This window comes from Geotrypetes seraphini, chromosome 2 (assembly GCF_902459505.1).
Source record: "Geotrypetes seraphini chromosome 2, aGeoSer1.1, whole genome shotgun sequence".
Lineage (NCBI taxonomy): Eukaryota > Metazoa > Chordata > Amphibia > Gymnophiona > Dermophiidae > Geotrypetes > Geotrypetes seraphini.
Genome location: NC_047085.1, coordinates 472,668,558 through 472,688,955, shown reverse-complemented (window position 1 = coordinate 472,688,955; position 20,398 = coordinate 472,668,558). Strand labels below are relative to the sequence as shown.

The following is a 20,398-nucleotide window of genomic DNA, read 5'->3' as shown; positions in this document are numbered from 1 at the left end:
TCGCTATGGTTCTCTTTCCTTTCAGTATTCCTACTTCCATCTTGAATTTGATCATATTATGATCGCTGTTTCCCAACGGTCCCACTACTTCCACTTCCTTTGCAGGTCCCCTTAGCCCATTTAGGATTATATCCAGAGTGGAGTTGGAATAGAGGCAACGACCAAACTTGTCCAGGGTCCGCCCCTCCCGCCCGGGGGGAACCGCAGCAGAGACCCGAGAAGGCTGGGACTTCTTCAACGCCGACTCCACCAGCAACGACTGGTGAGACAACTGCGCTTTATCGAAGCCCTTACATGGGACTGTGCGGTACTTAGACTCCATCTTAGATGGAACAGCTGTGACTGTAAGAGGGGAGTCCAAGTTCCTCAGGAAGGTCTGGTGTAGAACCTTGTTAAGAGGCAGCCGGGGAGTCTCTCTGGGAGGAGAGGGCAAATCCTGCTCCTCCAAAAATTCCTTCGTGTATTGCGACCCTGACGCCAGATCAAGGTCCAAAGCCCTCCCCATATCCAGCACAAATCGTGAAAAGGAGGAGGGCTTCGAAGGCGGCGAGGGAGAACGAGAAGCCCTCATCGCCAAGAAGGAAGGGGAAGCCTTTCGAGAATAACGAGGTTCCTTCCCCGTGCCCGAACCCGAACCCCAAGAGGCCGCACCAAGCGACCTCGACGGGGTCGGGGACCGGCCATGCCCCGAGGAACCCCTTCGGGAAGTCCCCGGGGTATGGGGGACCGAGGCACGCCCCCCTCTGTCTAGGCAAAGAGTCCCTCGAGTACTCAATCTCGGAGGAATGGAGAAGCCTCGGATTATCGAGGCGAAGCTCGGAGACCCGAAGGGTCTCGGCCCCGGTCGTCGAGGAGCGACCGCGGCGTCGAGGAGAGACCCGCTGACGTTTGGGCTTCCTCGACCGACGCTTCACCCGAGGCCGACCCGAGGGCGAGGAGCCCCGGGAGGTTCTCGACAAGGAGGAAGAGGAGGAGATCCTCCGAACCCTCCGCACCTTGTCCCGAGGCCGCACACTCCGCTCAGGCTGGTCAGCCGAGGTCAAGGGCAAGGCCGGGGCCGAAGCCGTCCCGGGGGCCGAAGTCGAGGGTACCGAGACCGAGGCCGCCGGGGCCGCCAAAGGCGGCTGGAGGTGCACGAGGGCACCGGACAGCTCCGAGGTAATGAGCGCACGGAGTAAGTCCTGAAAGGCCGGCACCGCCATCATGGCAGGTAGATCCAGGGCCGGCGGGTGCTCCTTCGAGGGCGACCTCGGTCTCGAGTATTCCCGCGGGGCACCCGACTTCGACGCTCGGGGCGGGGCCGAGGACGACCCACCCGCCCCCGTCGATGAGCCTGAGGATGGCTTCTTCGAGGCTGGAAGAGAAGAAGGAAGTGAGGACTTACCCTTCGTCGACTTCGGGGTCGAGGAGACCGGCTTCGACGAAGCGGACTGTCGGGGCGAGGTCGAGGGAGACGAGGCCGAGGTCAAGGCCGGGGCCGAAGTCGAGGCCTTCCCCGCCCCGGCGTCCACCGCAAAGAGCTCCGCCATACGAGCCCTGGTTTGAAAAGTAGAGCACCGAGTACAGGAGTCGGTCGGGTGCTCAGGGCCCAGACAAAGTAAGCACCACCGGTGAGGATCGGTGATCGAAAGGAGACGAACGCACCGGGTGCACTTTTTAAAACCCATCAAGGGACGGGACATGGACACGAAACTCGGCCGGGAACGAACGAGGTCCCGCGGCCGCGGCTCCAGGGAGCCCCCGGAGCCGAACGGAAGAAAAATAAGTGTTTTTTTTCGACGAAAACCGATACACAAATAAATAAAAAAACAAAGTAAGCACAGCGACCGAGAGGGAAACACTCAGCCGCGGTGTCAGAAGGCTAAACAAGAAGAGCACAAATTCCACAGGGCTTCTGGCTCCGCGGAAAAGACTGAACTGAGGACCACGAGGTGGGGATACGCCCTCTAGTGGGCAAGAAGTTTGCTTGAAAAGCTGTCCGCGCTGGGGCTCCGTAGATGACGTCACCCACATGTGAGAATATCATGCCTGCTTGTCCTGGGATAAAGGCTTTTATTTTCAAATCAGGAAAGCCAAGATGGCCACCACAGCAGTGATTCTAGCACCAAAAATAGCCTGGGGAGCTACACTGGGGAAGGAAAAATTATGTTCTTACCTGTTAATTTTCTTTCCTTTAAATGCAGCAGATCAATCGAGAGACTAGTGGGATAACACACATCTACCAGCAGGTGGAAATAGAGAACTTATTAACAGGTTGTCCTCTTGGATGGAACATCTCCTGCACCTTCAGTATTGTTCCTTGGCAAAGCATCTGGAACCAGTAATATGCTCAGTATGCAAAAATCTTCTTTCCCATAACAAATTTCTAAGGTAATAAAACAGAATACAACTATCAACTATAACATAACCTCTGAGACTCCTTAAACAGTAATTGACAGCAAATATCCAGAAAGGGCGGGGCTCTGGATTCATCTACTGCGTCTAAAGGAAAGAAAATTAACATGTAAGAACATAATATTTCCTTCCTTAAACAGCAGTGGATTTGCAACAGCATAAGAACACAAAAATTGCTGCTGCTGGGTCAGACCAGTGGTCCATCATGTCCAGCAGTCCGCTCATGCGGCGGCCCTCTGGTCAAAGACCAGCGCCCTAATTGAGACTAGCCTTAAAAGCGTAAGTCCTTGTTCAGCAGGAACTTGTCTAACTTTGTCTTGAATCCCTGGAGGGTGTCTTCCCATGACAGACTCTGGAAGAGCGTTCCAGTTTTCTACCACTCTCTGGGTGAAGAAGAACTTCCTTACATTTGTATGGAATCTATCCCTTTTCAACTTTAGAGAGTGCCCTCTCGTTCTCCTTACCTTGGAGAGGGTGAACAACCTGTCTTTATCTACTAAGTCTATCCCCTTCAGTACCTTGAATGTTTCGATCATGTCCCCTCTCAATCTCCTCCGTTCAAGGGAGAAGAGACTCAGTTTCTCTAATCTTTCACTGTACGGCAACTTCTCCAATCCCTTAACCATCTTAGTCGCTCTTCTTTGGACCCTTTCGAGTAGTACATAGAAACATAGAGTATGACGGCAGGAAAGGGCTGTCGGCCCAACAAGTCTGCCCACTCGAAGAACCCTCCCTCTAAGAATTTCCCGGAGCGAACCCACTCCAAGAACCATTCCTCAGCAAGAACCCTCTTTTTAAGCTTTTCCCCGGAGCGAACCTTCATGTTTATCCCATCGTCCCTTGAAGTTGAGTGCATTACTGGCCTCAACTACCTGACGTGGAAGACCATTCCATCGATCAACCACTCTTTCGGTGAAGAAGTATTTCCCGATGTCACCATGAAATCTCCCACCCTTGAGTTTGAGCGGATGCCCTCTGGTTGCCGTGGGACCTGTAAGGAAGAAGATATCTTCCGCCACCTCAATACGGCCCGTAAGATATTTGAATGTCTCTATCATGTCACCCCTTTCTCTGCGTTCGAGAGAATATAACTGCAGCCTGCTTAGACGTTCTTCAATGGGAGATCCTTAAGTCCTGAGGCCATCTTAGTGGCTATACGCTGAACTGACTCCATTCTCTTCACATCCTTTTGATAATGTAGCCTCCAGATGAGGTCTCACCATCGACCTGTACAACGGCATTATGACTTCAGGCTTACAGCTGATATAACTTCTCCGGATGCAACCTAGCATTTCTCCATCTGATTGGCTGAAGCTTTCTCCATCTGATTGGCAGTTTTCATATCTTCACTAATGATTACATCCAGGTCTTGTTCTGCGATGGTTCTTGTTAAGTTTTCACCATTCAGGGAGTATGTTCTGAAGGGGTTATTGCTACCAGCGCTGTACGCAGGTGAGGGTAACTTGTTGCACCGGTCCCTAGGTAGAAACACCTTCCCCACCTTGGTGTCAAATATCACCCCCAGATGTACAAATGATTGTGAGGGGATAAGAGAGCTCTTTGGAAAGTTGATGACCCACCCCAAAGATTGAAGGGATAGCATCACCCTTTGGGTTACTGTCAAACTCTCCTCTCTGGAAGACGCCCAAATCAACCAGTCATCCAAGTAAGAATATACCTGAATGAATCCCCTCTTTGCGAAGAAATGCCGCCATTACTACCATCACCTTTGAAAAATCCGTGGAGCCATGGCTAGACCAAATGACATCACACAAAATTGAAAGTGCTGCCCAAGGATGGAGAAAGCAAAGATACCGCTGATATGGTGGCCTTATGGGAATATGTAAGTAGGCTTTAAGATCGTAAGTAGGCTTCTTTCAGATCGAGCTCTGCAAGGAACTCCTCCAGTTGTACCACTGCAGTAAAAGATTTTACATTCCATGCGGAAATGTTGGACATTGAGAAACTGATTGACCCTTTTGAGATCCAGCACCAGTCTGACTGATCCCCCCCCCCTTCTTGGGCACTATGAAGTAAATGGAATATCTTCCTTAGCCCCTTTGTTCCGGAGGAACTGGAACCACTGCCCCAAGTTCCAGAAGAACTTGAAGGGTGTCTCACACTGATTCCCTCTTGGCAGCCCCCGTGCACGGAGACATCAAGAAAGAATTTTCCTCTCCCATCGCAGATTCTAATTTGTAACCTTCTCAAATAATGTCCAATACCCACTGATCAGACGTTATCTTGGCCCACTCTGCCAGAAGGAACACAGCTGTCCCCCTATGGGCACGGCAGAGGGAGCCAAAACCCCGTCATTGAGAATTAAATAAGGCTGGGGTATGGGCTGGTTGAGCGGCCGGGGGTTTTGCAGGACAAAAGGAATTCTTCTGCAGAAACCTAGGCCTGGAAGGACAAACTGTAAGTGGGAGTGAAGGATGGCTTTCCAGGTCTATACCGCTTGACATCCTGGAAACGGGGCCGAGAAGACAAAGCCTTCAAAGGTCCTTTAGGCTTATCTTCCGGCAATCTCTGAGTTTTGGAATCAATGAAATCTTTCGCCAACTTGTCCAAATCCTCACCAAACAGATGACCCTTAAAAGGGAGCTGCATGAGCCGGAGTTTGGAAGTCGCATCCGCCACCCAATGGCGGAGCCACAATGATCTGCGGGAAACTATAGAAAGACATTTGTTTTGCAGAAGTATGAATAATATCATATAAGGTGTCCAAATATGCTAAGCCCATTTCCATATCTGCAAATTCAGATGAACAGGCATCCCTGACTCCATCATCATATCCACCATTAGTTGCGCCCATTGCAGACATACCCATGCTGCATAGGAACTGCATAGGGCTGCCTGCAATGTAAATGCCATTACTTCAAAGGAATTTCCTATCCTGGGTGTCTTTCAGTGCTACACCTCCCTCAACCTGCAAATGTGATCTTTTTGGTAACTGCAGCCACCAATGCATCTATCCTTGGGAGCTTAAATTTCTCCAGCTCCTCCTGTGCCACTGGGTACAATTGCCGCATTGCCTTTGCCACCCGAAGGCCCGCCTCCGGGGCGTCCCATTGAGCAGAAATAAGCTCCCGCATGGCTTCATGGACTGGAAACATCTTAGGTGATTTTCTTGTGCCCACCGTAAGAGGGTTAGCCAACCTTGCTACCTGTGGATCAACCTGAGAAATATTTAATCTTTGCAATGCCTTAGAAAGAAAACATAATTCCTCCTTACGGAAAAGGCGTAGCGCTGTGGGATCATCCACTTCCCTATCTAGCGCTTCATCCAATTCCAAATCTGCAACCTCCCCCTCCTCCAAAGATTCTGGGAGAGCAAGAGATAGGCTGGAGTCCAATGGATGGTCCCTTCCATCCATGGTTATCACTCTGCAACTCATAGCTGCTTGAGAATTCACCGGAGGTCGACTGACAAGGAGTTGAGAAAAATTGCCCAAACTAATCTCCACTTGATGTGCAAGCTGAGAGCTCTGCAACAAAAAAAAGCTTTGTGCATAAGCATAACAAACTGAGGAAAATGGCATCTGCAGTGTCTCAGCCATCACTGCCTTGCACTGTAACTACCCCCAGTAACGGAAACCTCACTGACCATCTGAATTCCCCCACTCGTTGACTTGCTCTGAACTGAAGTGGGCACCGCGGCTGCGCTTCAGCTGCAAGGGAAACAGGTGACTTGTCCGGCGCCATGTTGACCTCATCCCCCACAGCATCCGGGCAGCCAACCGCACACAACCCGATGGTATTCAGCGCTTCCCACAGCGCGACTCTTCACAACTTCTGCCATTTTTGCCCCCGAGCTGTGCACAGCACACAACTCGATGGCAATAAAATTAAAACTAAATTTACCTCAGGGGAAACCTGCCTTACCCAACCTTGGCAGAAATTGATGGAGCCAGGTATAATTTCTAAAGCTGGCACCACTCAGCCAGACCCCCCTATCTCACTGAAGAGAGAAACACTCAACAGGAGCCTCAAGAATAAAAATTGGAATTGCACAGCAAAAGCCAAGAGCTAGTGAAATAGCGACCATCTGCCTGCTGGAAATAGATGATACTGAAGGTGCAGGAGACATTCCATCCAAGAGGACCACCTGCTGGGATGTGTGCTACCCCACTAGTCTGTGGATTAATCTGTTGCTAAGGAATAAAAATTAGCAATTTTAGAAGTGGGTGAAACCTAACCTCAACCCCCTCCCCCCCCCCAAAAAAAACCCCAAACAAACAAAAACACAATTTTAATGAACCCCTCCCCCCATTTTAGTTTCCAAGCTGTCAGCCTGTTACTCACTGTGCAATGCTGTGAACTGGGAGCTGCTGTGAAAGCTGCAAACAGCTTACAGAGAGAACTTCTGCCTCAACAAGCCTGGAATCTGAACTGCTCGTCTCTTCTGATTGGCTCTCGGGCCCAACGAACCAGCCAGAGACCTCAACCCCCATCAATTCACACACACACAAAACAGGGGGGGGAGGAATGTAGTCTGCCATGATCCTGGAAAAACCACCATGGAGCCACTTGGTCTGTGTTCAAGCCCACTGCGAATGAACTTGAGGCAAGCCTTGCTCCCAAGGGAACGTTACCCGAGATTCTGAGCTGCTCATATAGGCTGTCCCTTGGAAGCAGACCTTTGACCTCAAGAGTCTGCACTCTCCCACAGCCAGAGCTGCCCCAAAAGAGAATCCTCTGCAGCACTAAAAAGTCTTGCAAATGGTTATCAAAAAAAGATTAAATGAAAAGAAAATGAGCAGAAAAACCTCAAGATCCTACTAATCTCACTTGTAGAAAGACAACCGAGGAATTGGAGGACAGCCCAAATAGATGGGAGGCGGAGCAAACAAATGCTAATGAAGCTCCCTACAAGAGTTCTTGCAAGAAGGTGTTGACTACCCACATATTCAGGAATACAGTATTACATTAAACTTAGTGTACAAGAATCTTGCTTATCAGTTAGATCAGCCTCCAGTGCACAAAAGGGTTCTCAGCAGCTTTTACCGACAACGGTAGCAGCCACTAAGAATCCTATGCAAATGCATTACAAAGGAGCTCATTAGTATTAAAATGAGTACTTTGTGTAATGCATAGCAGGGAACACTCACCTTTTAGCATGCAAACTTACAGCAGGTTAGAGCTGTTGGTAGCATGAGGGTCGCGAAACAAGAAAATTGACCCTGGTCCCTCCACAAATGCAACCAAAAAACTTGTGGAGAGTTGATGTCAAAGATGAAGGTTTTATTAGAACAAATAGATAAGCCATATAAAAATATCTATGGCACATGTGCCACACACAAGGCCCACAGGCTGAATTTGGCCTGTCTGGCCTTTTTATGTACCCGTGGCAATGCTCTTGAACTTCCCCTTCTCACAGCCCAGTGTGTCCTCCCTCCTGTGCCAGTCCGACGTTGCTTTCACGCCAGAAAGTCTGCTGGATTCGGCAGCAATTCAGAAGTGTTGTCCGTGGCTCCTCCTCCTGCCTTCCATCCACCGTGGTCCACCCAGGTGGAAACAGGAAGATGTGCGTCATTGGAGACAGACCATGGCAGGTGAAAAGCAGGAGGAGCCACGTACAACACTGCCGAATCAGAGGCTGGCAGACTCCTTGGCTTGGCAGCAACATCGGACGGGCGCTGGAGGAAAAGGCACGCTGGGCTGCGAGGAGAGAGGGACCGGCGCCAAAGGAAAAGGCACGCTGGGCTGCGAGGAGAGAGGGACCGGCGCCGGAGGAAAAGGCACGCTGGGCTGCGAGGAGAGAGGGACCGGCGCCGGAGGAAAAGGCACGCTGGGCTGCGAGGAGAGAGGGACCGGCGCCGGAGGAAAAGGCACGCTGGGCTGCGAGGACAGAGGGACCGGCGCCGGAGGAAAAGGCACGCTGGGCTGCGAGGAGAGAGGGACCGGCGCCGGAGGAAAAGGCACGCTGGGCTGCAAGGAGAGAGGGACCAGCGCCGGAGGAAAAGGCACGCTGGGCTGTGAGGAGAGAGGGACCGGCGCCGGAGGAAAAGGCACGCTGGGCTGCAAGGAGAGAGGGACCAGCGCCGGAGGAAAAGGCACGCTGGGCTGTGAGGAGAGAGGGACCGGCGCCGGAGGAAAAGGCACGCTGGGCTGCGAGGAGAGAGGGACCGGTGCTGGAGGAAAAGGCACGCTGGGCTGCGAGGAGAGAGGGACCGGCGCCGGAGGAAAAGGCACACTGGGCTGTGAGGAGGGACCGGCACTGGAGGAAAAGGCATGCTGAGCTGTGAATAGAGCGAGATGAAGGGAGAGAGGTTAGACCTGGGGTAGTGTGGAGAAAGAGGGAAAAAGATACATGAAGGGATAACCATTGGGAAGAGAAATGGTGGACCTGGGGGGAGGAAGGCAGGCAGATAGGGGGAGAGAAGTTGGATCTGGAGATGGAAAATTGATAGGTAGTTGAAAATTTAAAAAGGAGAAGGATGAGATTTGAGTGGTTAAGAGGCAGAAAAGAAAAAAAAAGGAAAAAAGTTGAAAGGGAAAAATCAATATGCTGGAGACAGAGACTGGAGCAAGAGAGAAGAGGAGAAAAAAAAAATGGACAGCAGACACTTGGATAGAGAATGGAAGATACACAAAATCAGAAAGAGAAACTGTGATTAAACTAAATGACCAGGCAACAAAAGGTGGAAAAATTTTTATTTTCTATTTTGTGATTACAATATGTCAGATTTGAAATGTGTATCCTGCCAGAGCTGATGTTAAGACAGCAAGTGTGAACTAGGACCTAAAAGAGAGGAAAAGTCTTTATTTATTTTGTAGCCGGCATGGGGTTGGAGAGATTGTATCCCTATACTTCTACTAAGACTAACCCCCCTCCTTTGCTATTAAGTTTACTTAATAGAGATCGCGCCGGCGTTGTGGGGGGTTTTAACCCTCCACATTTTACTGTAAACTTAACTTTTTCCCTAAAAACAGGGAAAAAGTGAAGTTTTCAGTAAAATGTGGGGGTTTACAACCCCCCAAACCCCCCACAACGTAGCGCGATCTCTATTAAGTAAAGTGGAGGGGGGGTTCCCCCCCACGACCCGGTGCGCTTTTGACCTGACACCGAGATTTCTGCCTCAAACAAGCTTGCAGTCCAACAGATGGCTTGTTTTTTCGTACTGCCCCAAGTGGAACTGGACCCTCAGACCCCCATGATGTCCAATTCTGGATAAACTGTCACAGGACCTGCTCAGTCTGCACTCGGACCCACTGCAGACAGAACCTGGGGTGAGTTATTCAAGTCCACAGTGGACAAACCTGGGGCAAGCCTGCTCCCAAGGGTACCGAGCCTGAACTCTGAGAACTGATGCAGACTGGCTACACAGTATTAGTTCATCTTCTGTGTTGTAATACATCTCCTGTAGTATCCTTGTACTGCACTAAATTGTACTGTAAGTCGCCTTGAACCTATTTAACCATAGTGCCACTCATAAATCTCAGATTAGAAGCATGCAAGGAATGTGCCCTGAGAGTCTATCTTCTTGCAGTCAGAAATGCCCCAGGGTGACTGGGATTCTCTGTAGAACCGAAAGCCTTTGACAGGATAATACCCCCTTCCCCCCCCAAAAAAAACACAAACTAAACTTGAACAGGGTAGACAGGCTCCCTACTCCATAGCTTGTAAATAGTAAAACTGAGAAAGGGGGGGGGGGGAGAGCTCATCCCAGAGAAATAAAAAACAGTCAGCTCTACACAATCCACTCAACTAGGGGGGTTAAAACCCAATAGTCAAGACTACCAGTCCTGTTGCATAAGAAAGTAGGATTTTGAAAATCATATACTAACTCTACAGATAAAGTAGAACATTGCAAGCACCTAAAAACTTAACCCTGGGGGGGGGGGGGAACCCCACCCACCAGACAATTATGCAAGTTCTGCTCAGTTTTGATGCAATATTTACATAGCGAGCAGTTTTTCAAAGCACCTTTGAATTTTATTGTAGAGCAGCTAATAACTACGTTGGATCATGTTAAGATTGAACTTAACCATAAGGTGTTACTTTAAACATACCAACCAAACTTATCTTAAATCAACTGTCCTGAACAAACATAGTACCTTATAAAGTACTGTATATATGGTTACATGTACCTACGTTAAAAAAAAAAAAAAAAGCGAGAACATTCCCCCAGACAACCAGTGCATCCCACGCGTCGGAAGTACTGGGATCTGTAGTGATTACAAAGCATACACAAATCTGCCCGGCTTTTAGAAATTTTGGGGCCGAGTCCCGACTGCTGGCCCGAAGCACGTCCGCCTCGGTGTTTTCCCCCCTCAGCCCGAGAATGCGATTTCTCCAACTCTTCCTAAATGATTGGAAGGGAGGGGATGCCGAACAGCCCCCAAACTGCCTCTTGGACACAGTAAAATCGTTTGCGCAACAATGGAGGTGCTTAAGCACACACAGAGCCCGTTACAGATCATATATATATATATATGAGGCAATAATTAACCGGCATTAAGGAAAGTAAACTCCCCACAAAACGGAAAATACGCCGCCAACTCTTTACGCGGACTCGTTCGAAGCTCAATTTAAAAAGAAAGCTAAACACCCTAAACTGGCAAAGCAAACTATTACCCCTTAGTGTTCCCATATGTTGGTGCGCCGCACCGATGCCTACTACCACCATGTGCACGCCAAGGCTCGCCACACTCTCCTTCGCCGGCCTCAGGGCCGCAAAACGCCAACATTAAAAAAAAAAGAGCTGAAGCAGCTCTTACGTGTCCTCGGACAACCTGCGGACGCCTCAGAACGCTAAAAATGGAGACGACAGGCCCTAATTAGAGGGGGGGGGGAGGACGAGGAGGTAAAAGCCTGTCCCGCCATACACGTGAGGGAAGACAGCACTGACTCAACACACTAGCTTACACACACCGGCCGGCCTAAGCCGTGCCCCCGGCTCGCGCGTCCCGCACCCCGTACGCTCGCGACCTGAGGGGCGCCCACTGCGTCACTAACCGCCGCTCGCGAAGCCCACACGTCACACCAGCAAACCACCCCCCCCCCCAACCGCTCGCCCCGCCAAGCCCTAAACGCGGCGCCCAACTCACCCACTGATCGGTAACCCAGGATGGCGATCTTGCGGGACTTCGGCTGCGGCATCTTCCTCTCGCGCCTCTCTTTTTCTCGGTCTGACTGCTTCACGGTTTGTCGTTTTTCCCCCCGCTTCAATAACGAAACTTCATCAACAGTAGCTTTCCGGTGAGCAGGAGGGTAGTGGGATTCTCTCGCCTAATAGTTCAAACGACGTAAAAAGGCAAAGAGAACCACCATCACGACTGTATACCACTACTAGGCTTCTACTCCTCAATAGAACACCCATACACACGCTCTCTTGAAGTGCAGGTCAACGTCAGGTTACGTGGCTACGTTGCGGTGGGTTTTTTTCACTAAAGTTTCCCCCCCCCTCCCTTTCCTCTCTAATTAAAAACTCGCTGCGTCATTCTAGTTGGAGGCTACTGAATATTAATTTTTGCTAGTCAGTGATTGGTTCGTCTGGGAGAAAATGGAAGTGAGGAAGAAAGGGGCGGAGACTTTCTATTCTGGATTGGACGAATGGTTTGACAGTTGCCTGCGAAGCTACAGTATCTACACGTTGATTGGTCAAAATGTTATGACAACGTAATTGGTGTGGACGCAGCAAAGACTTCGTTCGGAGCAGAGCTGGGTCTCGAGCCGGTAGAACTTACCGTTACGTAGTGTTGTGTTTATGGCAAATTTTATTTATCAATTATCAGAAGAATCATATAAACTGCTTAAGAGTACATTGTACACTTTAGAATCTTCTCTGGATTCTGCTCACTTGGAAAGTCAAACTGTAGAACTAATGATAACTTTGGAAAGCAACTCAGAGAATGAATACTTCAAAAATATTTTTAAAATCGATAGGAGCTGTTTAAGAATACTAAAATGTTCTTACTTCCTCTTTTTTATTTTTTTTTTAAGACACTCAGAAAAGGAGGAAACAATTCCTTCTTTTAATACCTGGTGTTATTGCTCTGGGAGCAACTTACTTACTTTAATTCCCTTGCAGTTGTAATATTTTCTTCCAAGATGCCAAATACAGTTTTTGGGACCCAGTTCATCTCACTTCTTTCTTTGGTTACAAGATGAATCAATAGTCCATCTTCATTAGGGTAATAGATGTCTATGAAGTGTAACAGATCACCCTGTCCCTGCAAGCGTGTTCTGTTCTGTTTTCTTTTTCAATTCCTAGATCCTAAAATGGAGGGCTTAAGTGAGCTGTAACTTAAGAATAATTTCTAGTGCAAAGGATACAGTAGTCTGTGGACTATAGGTTTTATCCTCCTAATCCCAGGAAACTTGCAGAAGGCATCAGATTGTCACTGGGCAGTACTCTTCTCCCTCAGTTCTTCCTTCTGAAAGTGGGCTGTAAAGGTGTCTTTTCTTCTGCACTGCATCTGATTTCTTACCTGAATCGGGGGGGGGGGGGGGCTTTCTGGTGCTCAAAAGGCCCCCAGTATTCCTAAGGGGGGTATCTCTGCCTGGGAAAATATACAAATTCTGTACTCTGAGATCTGTAGCTTGGAGGGGGGGGGCAACTATTCTTTTTCAGCACCTACCTAGTTGGCCTGCACTAATATTTTGGAAAGCTTGGGGTTTGGTCCCCTGCAAGCATAGCTCACCCCTGCTTAGTAAGGCATTTAAGCACAGGCTGACGGCCCCTGTATCGGTCCTCAGGGATTTGTGGGTGCTGGCTGCATCACCCTTCCAAAGACACATCTAGAGCTAGTGGGGTTGAGGGCTTCAGGCTCTTGGAACCAAAGGCAGCCTGAAGAACAAGCTTCTGGAAGATCTGCATGCTTGTCTAAGGCAGAAAATATTCTCCAGAGCTCAGCTACTGTGTGAAACTGATACATGCAGGTACCTGACAGGATTGTAAGTACAGTTTATTACTGGCTATGGGAGACATCAGGAGAGGGTCTGAAAATTTGCTGTGGATGGGCAGACCGGATGAGCCATTTGGCCTTTATCTGTCATCATCTTTCTATGTTGACTTTTTGGGGCTTCTGGGGATCAGGATTTAGGTCTCCCACCTCTAAAAATCCCTTGTCTGCATTTTTTTTGTCTTTTGATTTTGCTCGCCTGGGCCTTTTTTTGCAGCAATGTATGAAATTAATTTTCCTAATTCTTCTCTAACTTATTTTTTCTCTTCTCTTTCCCTTACCTCATGTTTTTTTTACCTTTAATTTTTTTTTTTTATACAATTGTAGTTTTACCCTTTCTTTCCTTATGTGTCCGTTAGTCTGTATGATTTTATTTTTAACAATGTATTAAATTTTAACTAACCTGTTATTTACATTATTATTTGTAAATCGCTTAGTAAATTAAATAAGCGATCCAACAAATCAAAAATAAACTTGAAACTTGATTGCGATGGCCATCTTGGATTTTTCAATCCATCTCTATTTGCCTCAAAGACAACTCGATTTGACTCAAAATCGATAGAAATAAACTCCTCAGACTGTTTTGCCCTTATATCATGCCAAATTTTTGATGGATGGTCAGAGGAGGAGCATCCATGAGGGGGCTGGGAAACCTGAGCTTAGCCCCCCTCTGGTCTCTCCAAAGGGCTGTAGTTGCAGTCAGCTCAGTTGATGGGTCAGAAAACCCTTCCAGTGCTTGAGAGCGACTCAGTGTTGTCGGTGAAATGCAAGCCCACAGATGCCTCTGAACCCAAGACAGAATGTGTCCCTGCAGAGATCCAGTGCAGGGCTTTGAATTTGTGAGTTTGTTTGAAGCTTATCAGACAGAAGGAGCATCAGCATCTAGAATTTACCAGGTGCTGGCTCACGGGGGTTCCCTTATGCAAGGTTCGGTTCTACGGCAGAGGGTAGATCTGTAGGATCCAGAGGTCCAATCTGAGGATGATTGAGAAAATGGGGAGTTGGGCTCAATGGCCCTACCTTACTAGATTCCACAAGCTGGGAGGAGTCCAGGTCGCAGACAGGCATTCATAGCATGGAGTCTGTGGCAGCCCTAGACCAGGGGTAGGCAATTCCGGTACTCGAGAGTCGGAGCCAGGTCAGGTTTTCAGGATATCCACAATGAATATGCATGAGATAGATTTGCATCTCAAGGAGGCAGTGCATGCAAACCCATCTCATACATATTCATTGTGGATATCCTGAAAACCTGACCTGGCTCTGGCTCTCGAGGACCGGAATTGCCTACCCCTGTCCTAGACCAAGAAGACCTGACAGTGTGTAGACTTTTTACATTGTCAGTTTAATGCAGTGGTTCCCAAATCTTTCCTGGAGGACCCACAGGCCAGTCGGGTTTTCAAGATAGCCCTAATGAATATGCATGACAGAGATTTGCATATAATGGAGATGCCAGGAATGCAGATCTTCTCCTTGCATATTCATTAGGGTTTCCTTGAAAACCCGACTGGCCCTGGGGTCCTTCAGGACAGGTTTGGGAACCACTGGTTTAATGGAACTCCTCACAGTTTTCCTACAAGAATTAGATCTGGACCCTCCACAGTTCAAACTTCTCTGTTAAGCAGTTCTAAGACCCAGTCCACATACTTTATTTCCTTTGTTTCTGGAGCTCACAATGATGCTGACGGAGCATTGGGACAGACCAGAGAGCCCCTTAAGGGGGACACAGGGCCACGTCCAAATTATATCTGATGGCCCCAGATTTTCAGCAACTTTTTAGACAGCCTAAGGTACAATCCTGGGTAGCGCAAGTTACTAAATGTACTTTGCTTCCTAGTGAAGGTGGAGTGATCTTGAAGGATGCATGGGATTGGAGGGTGGATATCGTGTTTAAGAGGCAGTTTGAGGCTTTACCCTTGGATCTTAAAGCAACAGCTGCAGTCTTAGTTGTGGTGCACGCTTGCCACAAGATGTTGCATCAGGCTTCAGCTGTGGAAAAGGACACTATACCCCAAGTGCTGCTTTTGATAACTTCCATATTATTTAGCTACTAGATGGACTTTTTTTCCCTCAATCTCATGCATAATTTGTTTCCAACTTTCTATTGGATTGAAAAGAATTGAATGCAATCAGGTGTGATAATATATCTAACCATTAGATGTTACCATCAAGAGATTTCAAAGGATGGATTTTACAATTCAGTCGCAGTGTGCCACTGCCTGAAGGCAACAGGTATAGCTGTGCTTCTCTGTTCTTAAGAGGCAGCACATATAGCAACCTGTAGCTATATAGATCATTCACTAAGTTTCACAGTAGAATTTTAAACAATGAAAAAATACACATCTGAATCACAAAAGCTGGCCCAATAGGCACAGAGGTGTGGCAGAGGGGAAAATATGTGGAGTGTTCATTATGTAGTTACTTCCAGCCTCTTTGTGTAGGTGTGTTTTTATACATCTTTCCCCTCCATGTCAAATGTAGTTCTATGGTACAAAAGGAAGTGGGAACGGACAATGAGCACTCCATTGAAGAACACTGATGTAAAACCAACTTATTATTATTTTTTTAATGCTTCATAGCTTTTTAGTGATTTTGGTTAGTTGGACCGAGTGACCCCTGATGCAGGCGTTCCTCAGACACCGAAACACAGTGCTGTGTTGAGTCCACAGCTTCTGCTTGTGTCCTTTTATGAAATAAACAAGTTGTTTTTACATCAGTGTTCTTTAGTGTCCGTTCCCACTTCCTTTTGTACTGTTTTATACCCATGGGTTCTCTGTCCTGTTGGACTTTTTGGTGTAAATTTAGTTCTATTCCATTAAATTTACAGTGTTATTTGGTCCCCAAAGGGCCAGTTGGCCTCTTACTCTTGACCACTTCGTATATAATTTTTTCACAGCCTTCTGTTGGATTGGAAAAATAAGCAGCACTTAAAAACCACATAGCATACTCTTAAAAGGATATACAGTGGTACCTCGGTTTACGAGTGCACCAGTTTGCGAGTGTTTTTGAAGACGAGCAAAACATTTGCAAAATTGGTGCCTCGGAAACCGAGCATGGCTCGATTTATGAGCGCCCCCGCAATCCGGCACCCCCCGCCCCCCGGCCGCTTCTTACTCTCATCTGGGCACCGCATGTCCTGTGCTTGGTGCCGGTGCCCGAAGATCGGCCTCCTCTTCTGCTGGGCCTTGAGCATCTGAGCATGCTTAAGGCCTGCAAGTTCACGTTCAGAACGTGAACTCACAGGCCTTGAGCATGCGCAGATGCTCAAGGCCCAGCAGAAGAGGAGGCCGATCTTCGGGCACCGGCACCAAGCACAGGACATGCCGGTGCCCAGATGAGGGTAAGAAGCGGCAGGGGGGGTGCCCATTCACATCGGGGGGGGGGGGGGTGCTGGATCGTGGTGGGGGGTGCCAAATCGCAGGAGGGCCTTTGGGGGGAGCAATGCTGGTTCTCGTGGGGGGGGGGGGGGGACGCATCAAAGCGAGTTTCCATTATTTCCTATGGGGAAACTCGCTTTGATAAACGAGCATTTTGGATTACTAGCATGCTCCTGGAATGGATTATGCTCATAATCCAAGGTACCACTGTACAAGTTTTGATGCCTAGATTCATATTTAGTTTAAAATAGACATTCCATGTAGAAAATGTTTCCTTTCATGAGTCTGACAAATTATAATTCCAAAGCTGCATGGCTCTTTGATGGTTTTACAGAATCAGATGACTATATTTATGTGGAATGTATTGTGTAGAACAATTACTACTATGCAGGAATTTTTTGTCTGATCTGTGTTTATTGAGCTTCTCTTATATAACACTTATATTGACAAAGATACAATACTGTACAATATTATCACTTACAGTGCATAGAATACACCTTGTGTTTGTTTATAAATATATTAATACTGAAATAGACTATACAACATTGTTTTATCTTTTTACATACTTACCTCATTTATCATATACATATTTTTCCTCTAGTATAACAATGCTCAACATTCCTGAGCCTCCTAAGAGAATTTGAACTACACTGCTCTATCATAAACGAGTGCATTAAAGAAGCTTAGGCCTCCTTTTACAAAGGCAATTAATCGCTCCGACATCCAAAGGGATTCAGTGGGTATCAGATCATTTGCTGCACGGCAGCCTCTACCGCACCTTTGCAAAAGGAGGTTTAGTAATTAACCGCCTTGACTTTTAAGAGATACTTTTGCAAACTATGTTTATGTTTCAAAAGCAGTCACATCTCCAGTCATTTAACACACAAATGTTTAGCCATCTCCCCCAAATCAAGTAAGCATCAATCACAAGGGTGGTAATTCTATAAGGACACATGTAAATGGCCAAATTGGCATATTATGCATGTATTTGTGCACATCTGCGTATAAATGTCAATATTCAGAGTTGGGAAAAAAAAATCAAGAAAACAAAGCAGTGTGCTAAAGTCTTTAATAATGTTTATTTAATTTGCTGGTACAAAAGTCAGCTGTCTGATGATCTCACATTTCAGTTTGCACCTGCTTGAAGGGCATATGATTTTACCTTAATAGGAATCTCAAATATCTAGCACTGAGATCTAGTTATTTCCTTTCTGTATTCAAAGAACCCCTTAGAATTAACTAGATCTCATTGCTGGAGGTTCAAAATCTCAAAAAGTTTGATTCCTCAAGGTATCTGAAGCAAGCCTAACTAAAACACGACTGTGACTTTTGTACCAGCAAATGAACTAAATATTTTCTTGATTTTTCCCAACTGACCATTAGTTTTTTCACCTCTCTTTGAGAATCATAAATGACAATATTTGATACTATATAAAATGACACCCAAATATGATGGTATAAAGGGGAGGAGGGGCATATACATGGGTGGGATATGAGCAGGGTGCAATTACATGTGTGAATTATAGAATGCTTCAAAAAGTGTGAAATTCTAGTAATCTTCTGTAGGGTGAGCACTTATATCAGCTCTATGGCTGGTCTAAGTGGTCACACCCAGCTTTGCCTTGTCTACTTTCCTTATACTATTGACTCTGAACAGGGGCCTAAAAATAAGCATCCCTTTTATAGAAGTGCCCTCAAAGGGCTAGATTCACAAAGGCCACAGATCAGATCAGATCCGATCTGATCCGTGGCTGTGGGGGCTGATTCATGAATCACCCTCATGCAAATGAGGGCGATTGGAATCATACCCCCAACCGACCGCACAGATCACTCTCCAGTGATCCTGCGCATACGCATACATCTATAGATGGTCTGTGCATGCGCTGGCCCTCCATGCCCGGCAGAGCTGGAAATTTTTTTTTTAACTTTTTGCTTTTACTTCATGAGCCCGTGGTTTTAACCCGCTTTAAACCCAGGGGTTAAAACCACAGGCTTGCACTGTGGGGAAGGGCAGGAGAGTCGGGGCAGAGAGCCGAGCAGCAAGAGCCAAGACTTGTGGCAGAGAGCAGGGCAGTCAGAAAGGACCTGAGCGACTGATCCTCTGCAGTCGCTTATTTTTCAATCGGCCCACCCAGTCGGTGTCCATCATTTTTTTTTTTTGTGTGAATCACTGCCTGCCTGTATTTGCATGCCGTTCCACCTCATTTGCATGCACGGATCAGATTGGGTGCGGATACACTCGGGAGGAAGGATAATGAATCGGGTCGGGGTCGCAAAGGGGTCACTAAGTGGTCTGGACATAATCAGTGGGCTTAGTGAATCTAGCCCAAAGTGCCTTACAAGAAGCAAGATCTGATTGATCACGGGTGACTTGCTCTGCATGAAATCTACATAATCCAATTAAAGCCACCAAGTGTGAAGTAATTTTTGACTCATTAAAAATGCTGACTAGAACATTAATTCCTTCCTCACACATAGTATCTGAGAGAAAATCTTCAGTATCCTTCTAATCTGAAAATCTTCATTCTACTGTCGTAATACCTCATATGTAGCCTTAACTTTTTCTCCATCTATCAAGTCATTCTTAATCCAGTTCGCAGGACCCACTTAGCCAAGTCAAATCTTCAAGACATCCACAATGCATATGCATAAAATACAATGATCTGTATACTCTGGAGCCAAAATATATGCAAACCTGCTTCATGCATATTCATGTGGTAATCCTGAAAAACTGAATGTGTCCTGAGGATTTGGTTAAGAACAGTAATCTACACCAAAAGGTATCTTGTTTGTTTCATACATTATTGAATGCTGAAATCTTTCTGCAAATAGATGCTTTAGGATTATTCAATGTATCTATCTACCACTATCATTGTGAAATGTTTTGCATAACACCTTAATAGTGTATCGCAAACTGTGTGCTCCGAGATGCCGTCGAGGAGAGGCACCAGCACACTGCTTACAGGACATGTCCTATAGTCAGTCAGCCAGTACCTGCTCCTTCTCCTTGCCGGCGATAATAGGAGGCTCAGGGTCACAGCTGGAGGGCGTCTACGCTTGCATGTGATGTCATTGTGTCAACATCCGCATGTTTCGGATGCCCTCCAGCCGCATCCCCAAGATTAGTGTGCCAGGAGCTTAAAAAGTTTGCAACACTGCCTTAATCTAGTTCATTTCAGCTGCTTATCATGAAAAAGTTGCCTTTCTTCCCAAAGAAAGGCTATTTTATACATTTGAATTTCCTAAATATCGCAAACATATCTTCATATTTATCCTCACCCCACAGCAACTGCACTAGTTTGATGGTTCTCATTTGAACTTCAACTATCTGTATTTGTTTAAAATATAGACTTCATTAACTGGGTACAGGTACAAGATCATTTATCCAAAATTCCATCTTGAGAGAAATAGTGTGGCAGCTGTGTTAGTCCATTCAAAGATAATATGGTATCCCTTCAATTCTTTTTGTTTTCATTTCTACATATAATCCAAAATTCCAAAAAGCTCCAAAAACTGAAATTTGACACTTAACCAGTAGTCAATTTTTCCGATGTGACAAATGCTGAAACCAACCCAAGTTCATGTGTTTCTCCTGTTTTCTGTGCACTTCAGGTCAGAGGGCTTGAAAATGTCAAAGAGTTGCAGATTCCACTCAGAGCAATGAGAAGCAGAAAAGGAAGCATTTTCTCTGTCAATAGCAAAGTTGAAGTAATGAAGAA

General features: G+C 46.9%; 1 protein-coding gene across 2 annotated transcripts in view; it reads right to left on the bottom strand.

The window, feature by feature from the left end:
* Positions 1 to 11,827, bottom strand: part of RHEB (Ras homolog, mTORC1 binding) — a 90,329-nt gene extending 78,502 nt beyond the window's left edge. Inside the window, exon 1 of one of the 2 annotated variants that reach the window (XM_033931685.1) lies at positions 11,449 to 11,827. In XM_033931685.1, coding sequence (XP_033787576.1) covers positions 11,449 to 11,500 — 52 coding nt within the window. In that variant the 5' untranslated portion in view covers positions 11,501 to 11,827. Of the gene's footprint in view, positions 1 to 10,975; positions 11,051 to 11,448 lie in introns of those variants that run through there. The other variant, XM_033931686.1, reaches the window with a different exon arrangement.
* Between the last annotated feature and the right edge of the window lie 8,571 nt (positions 11,828 to 20,398).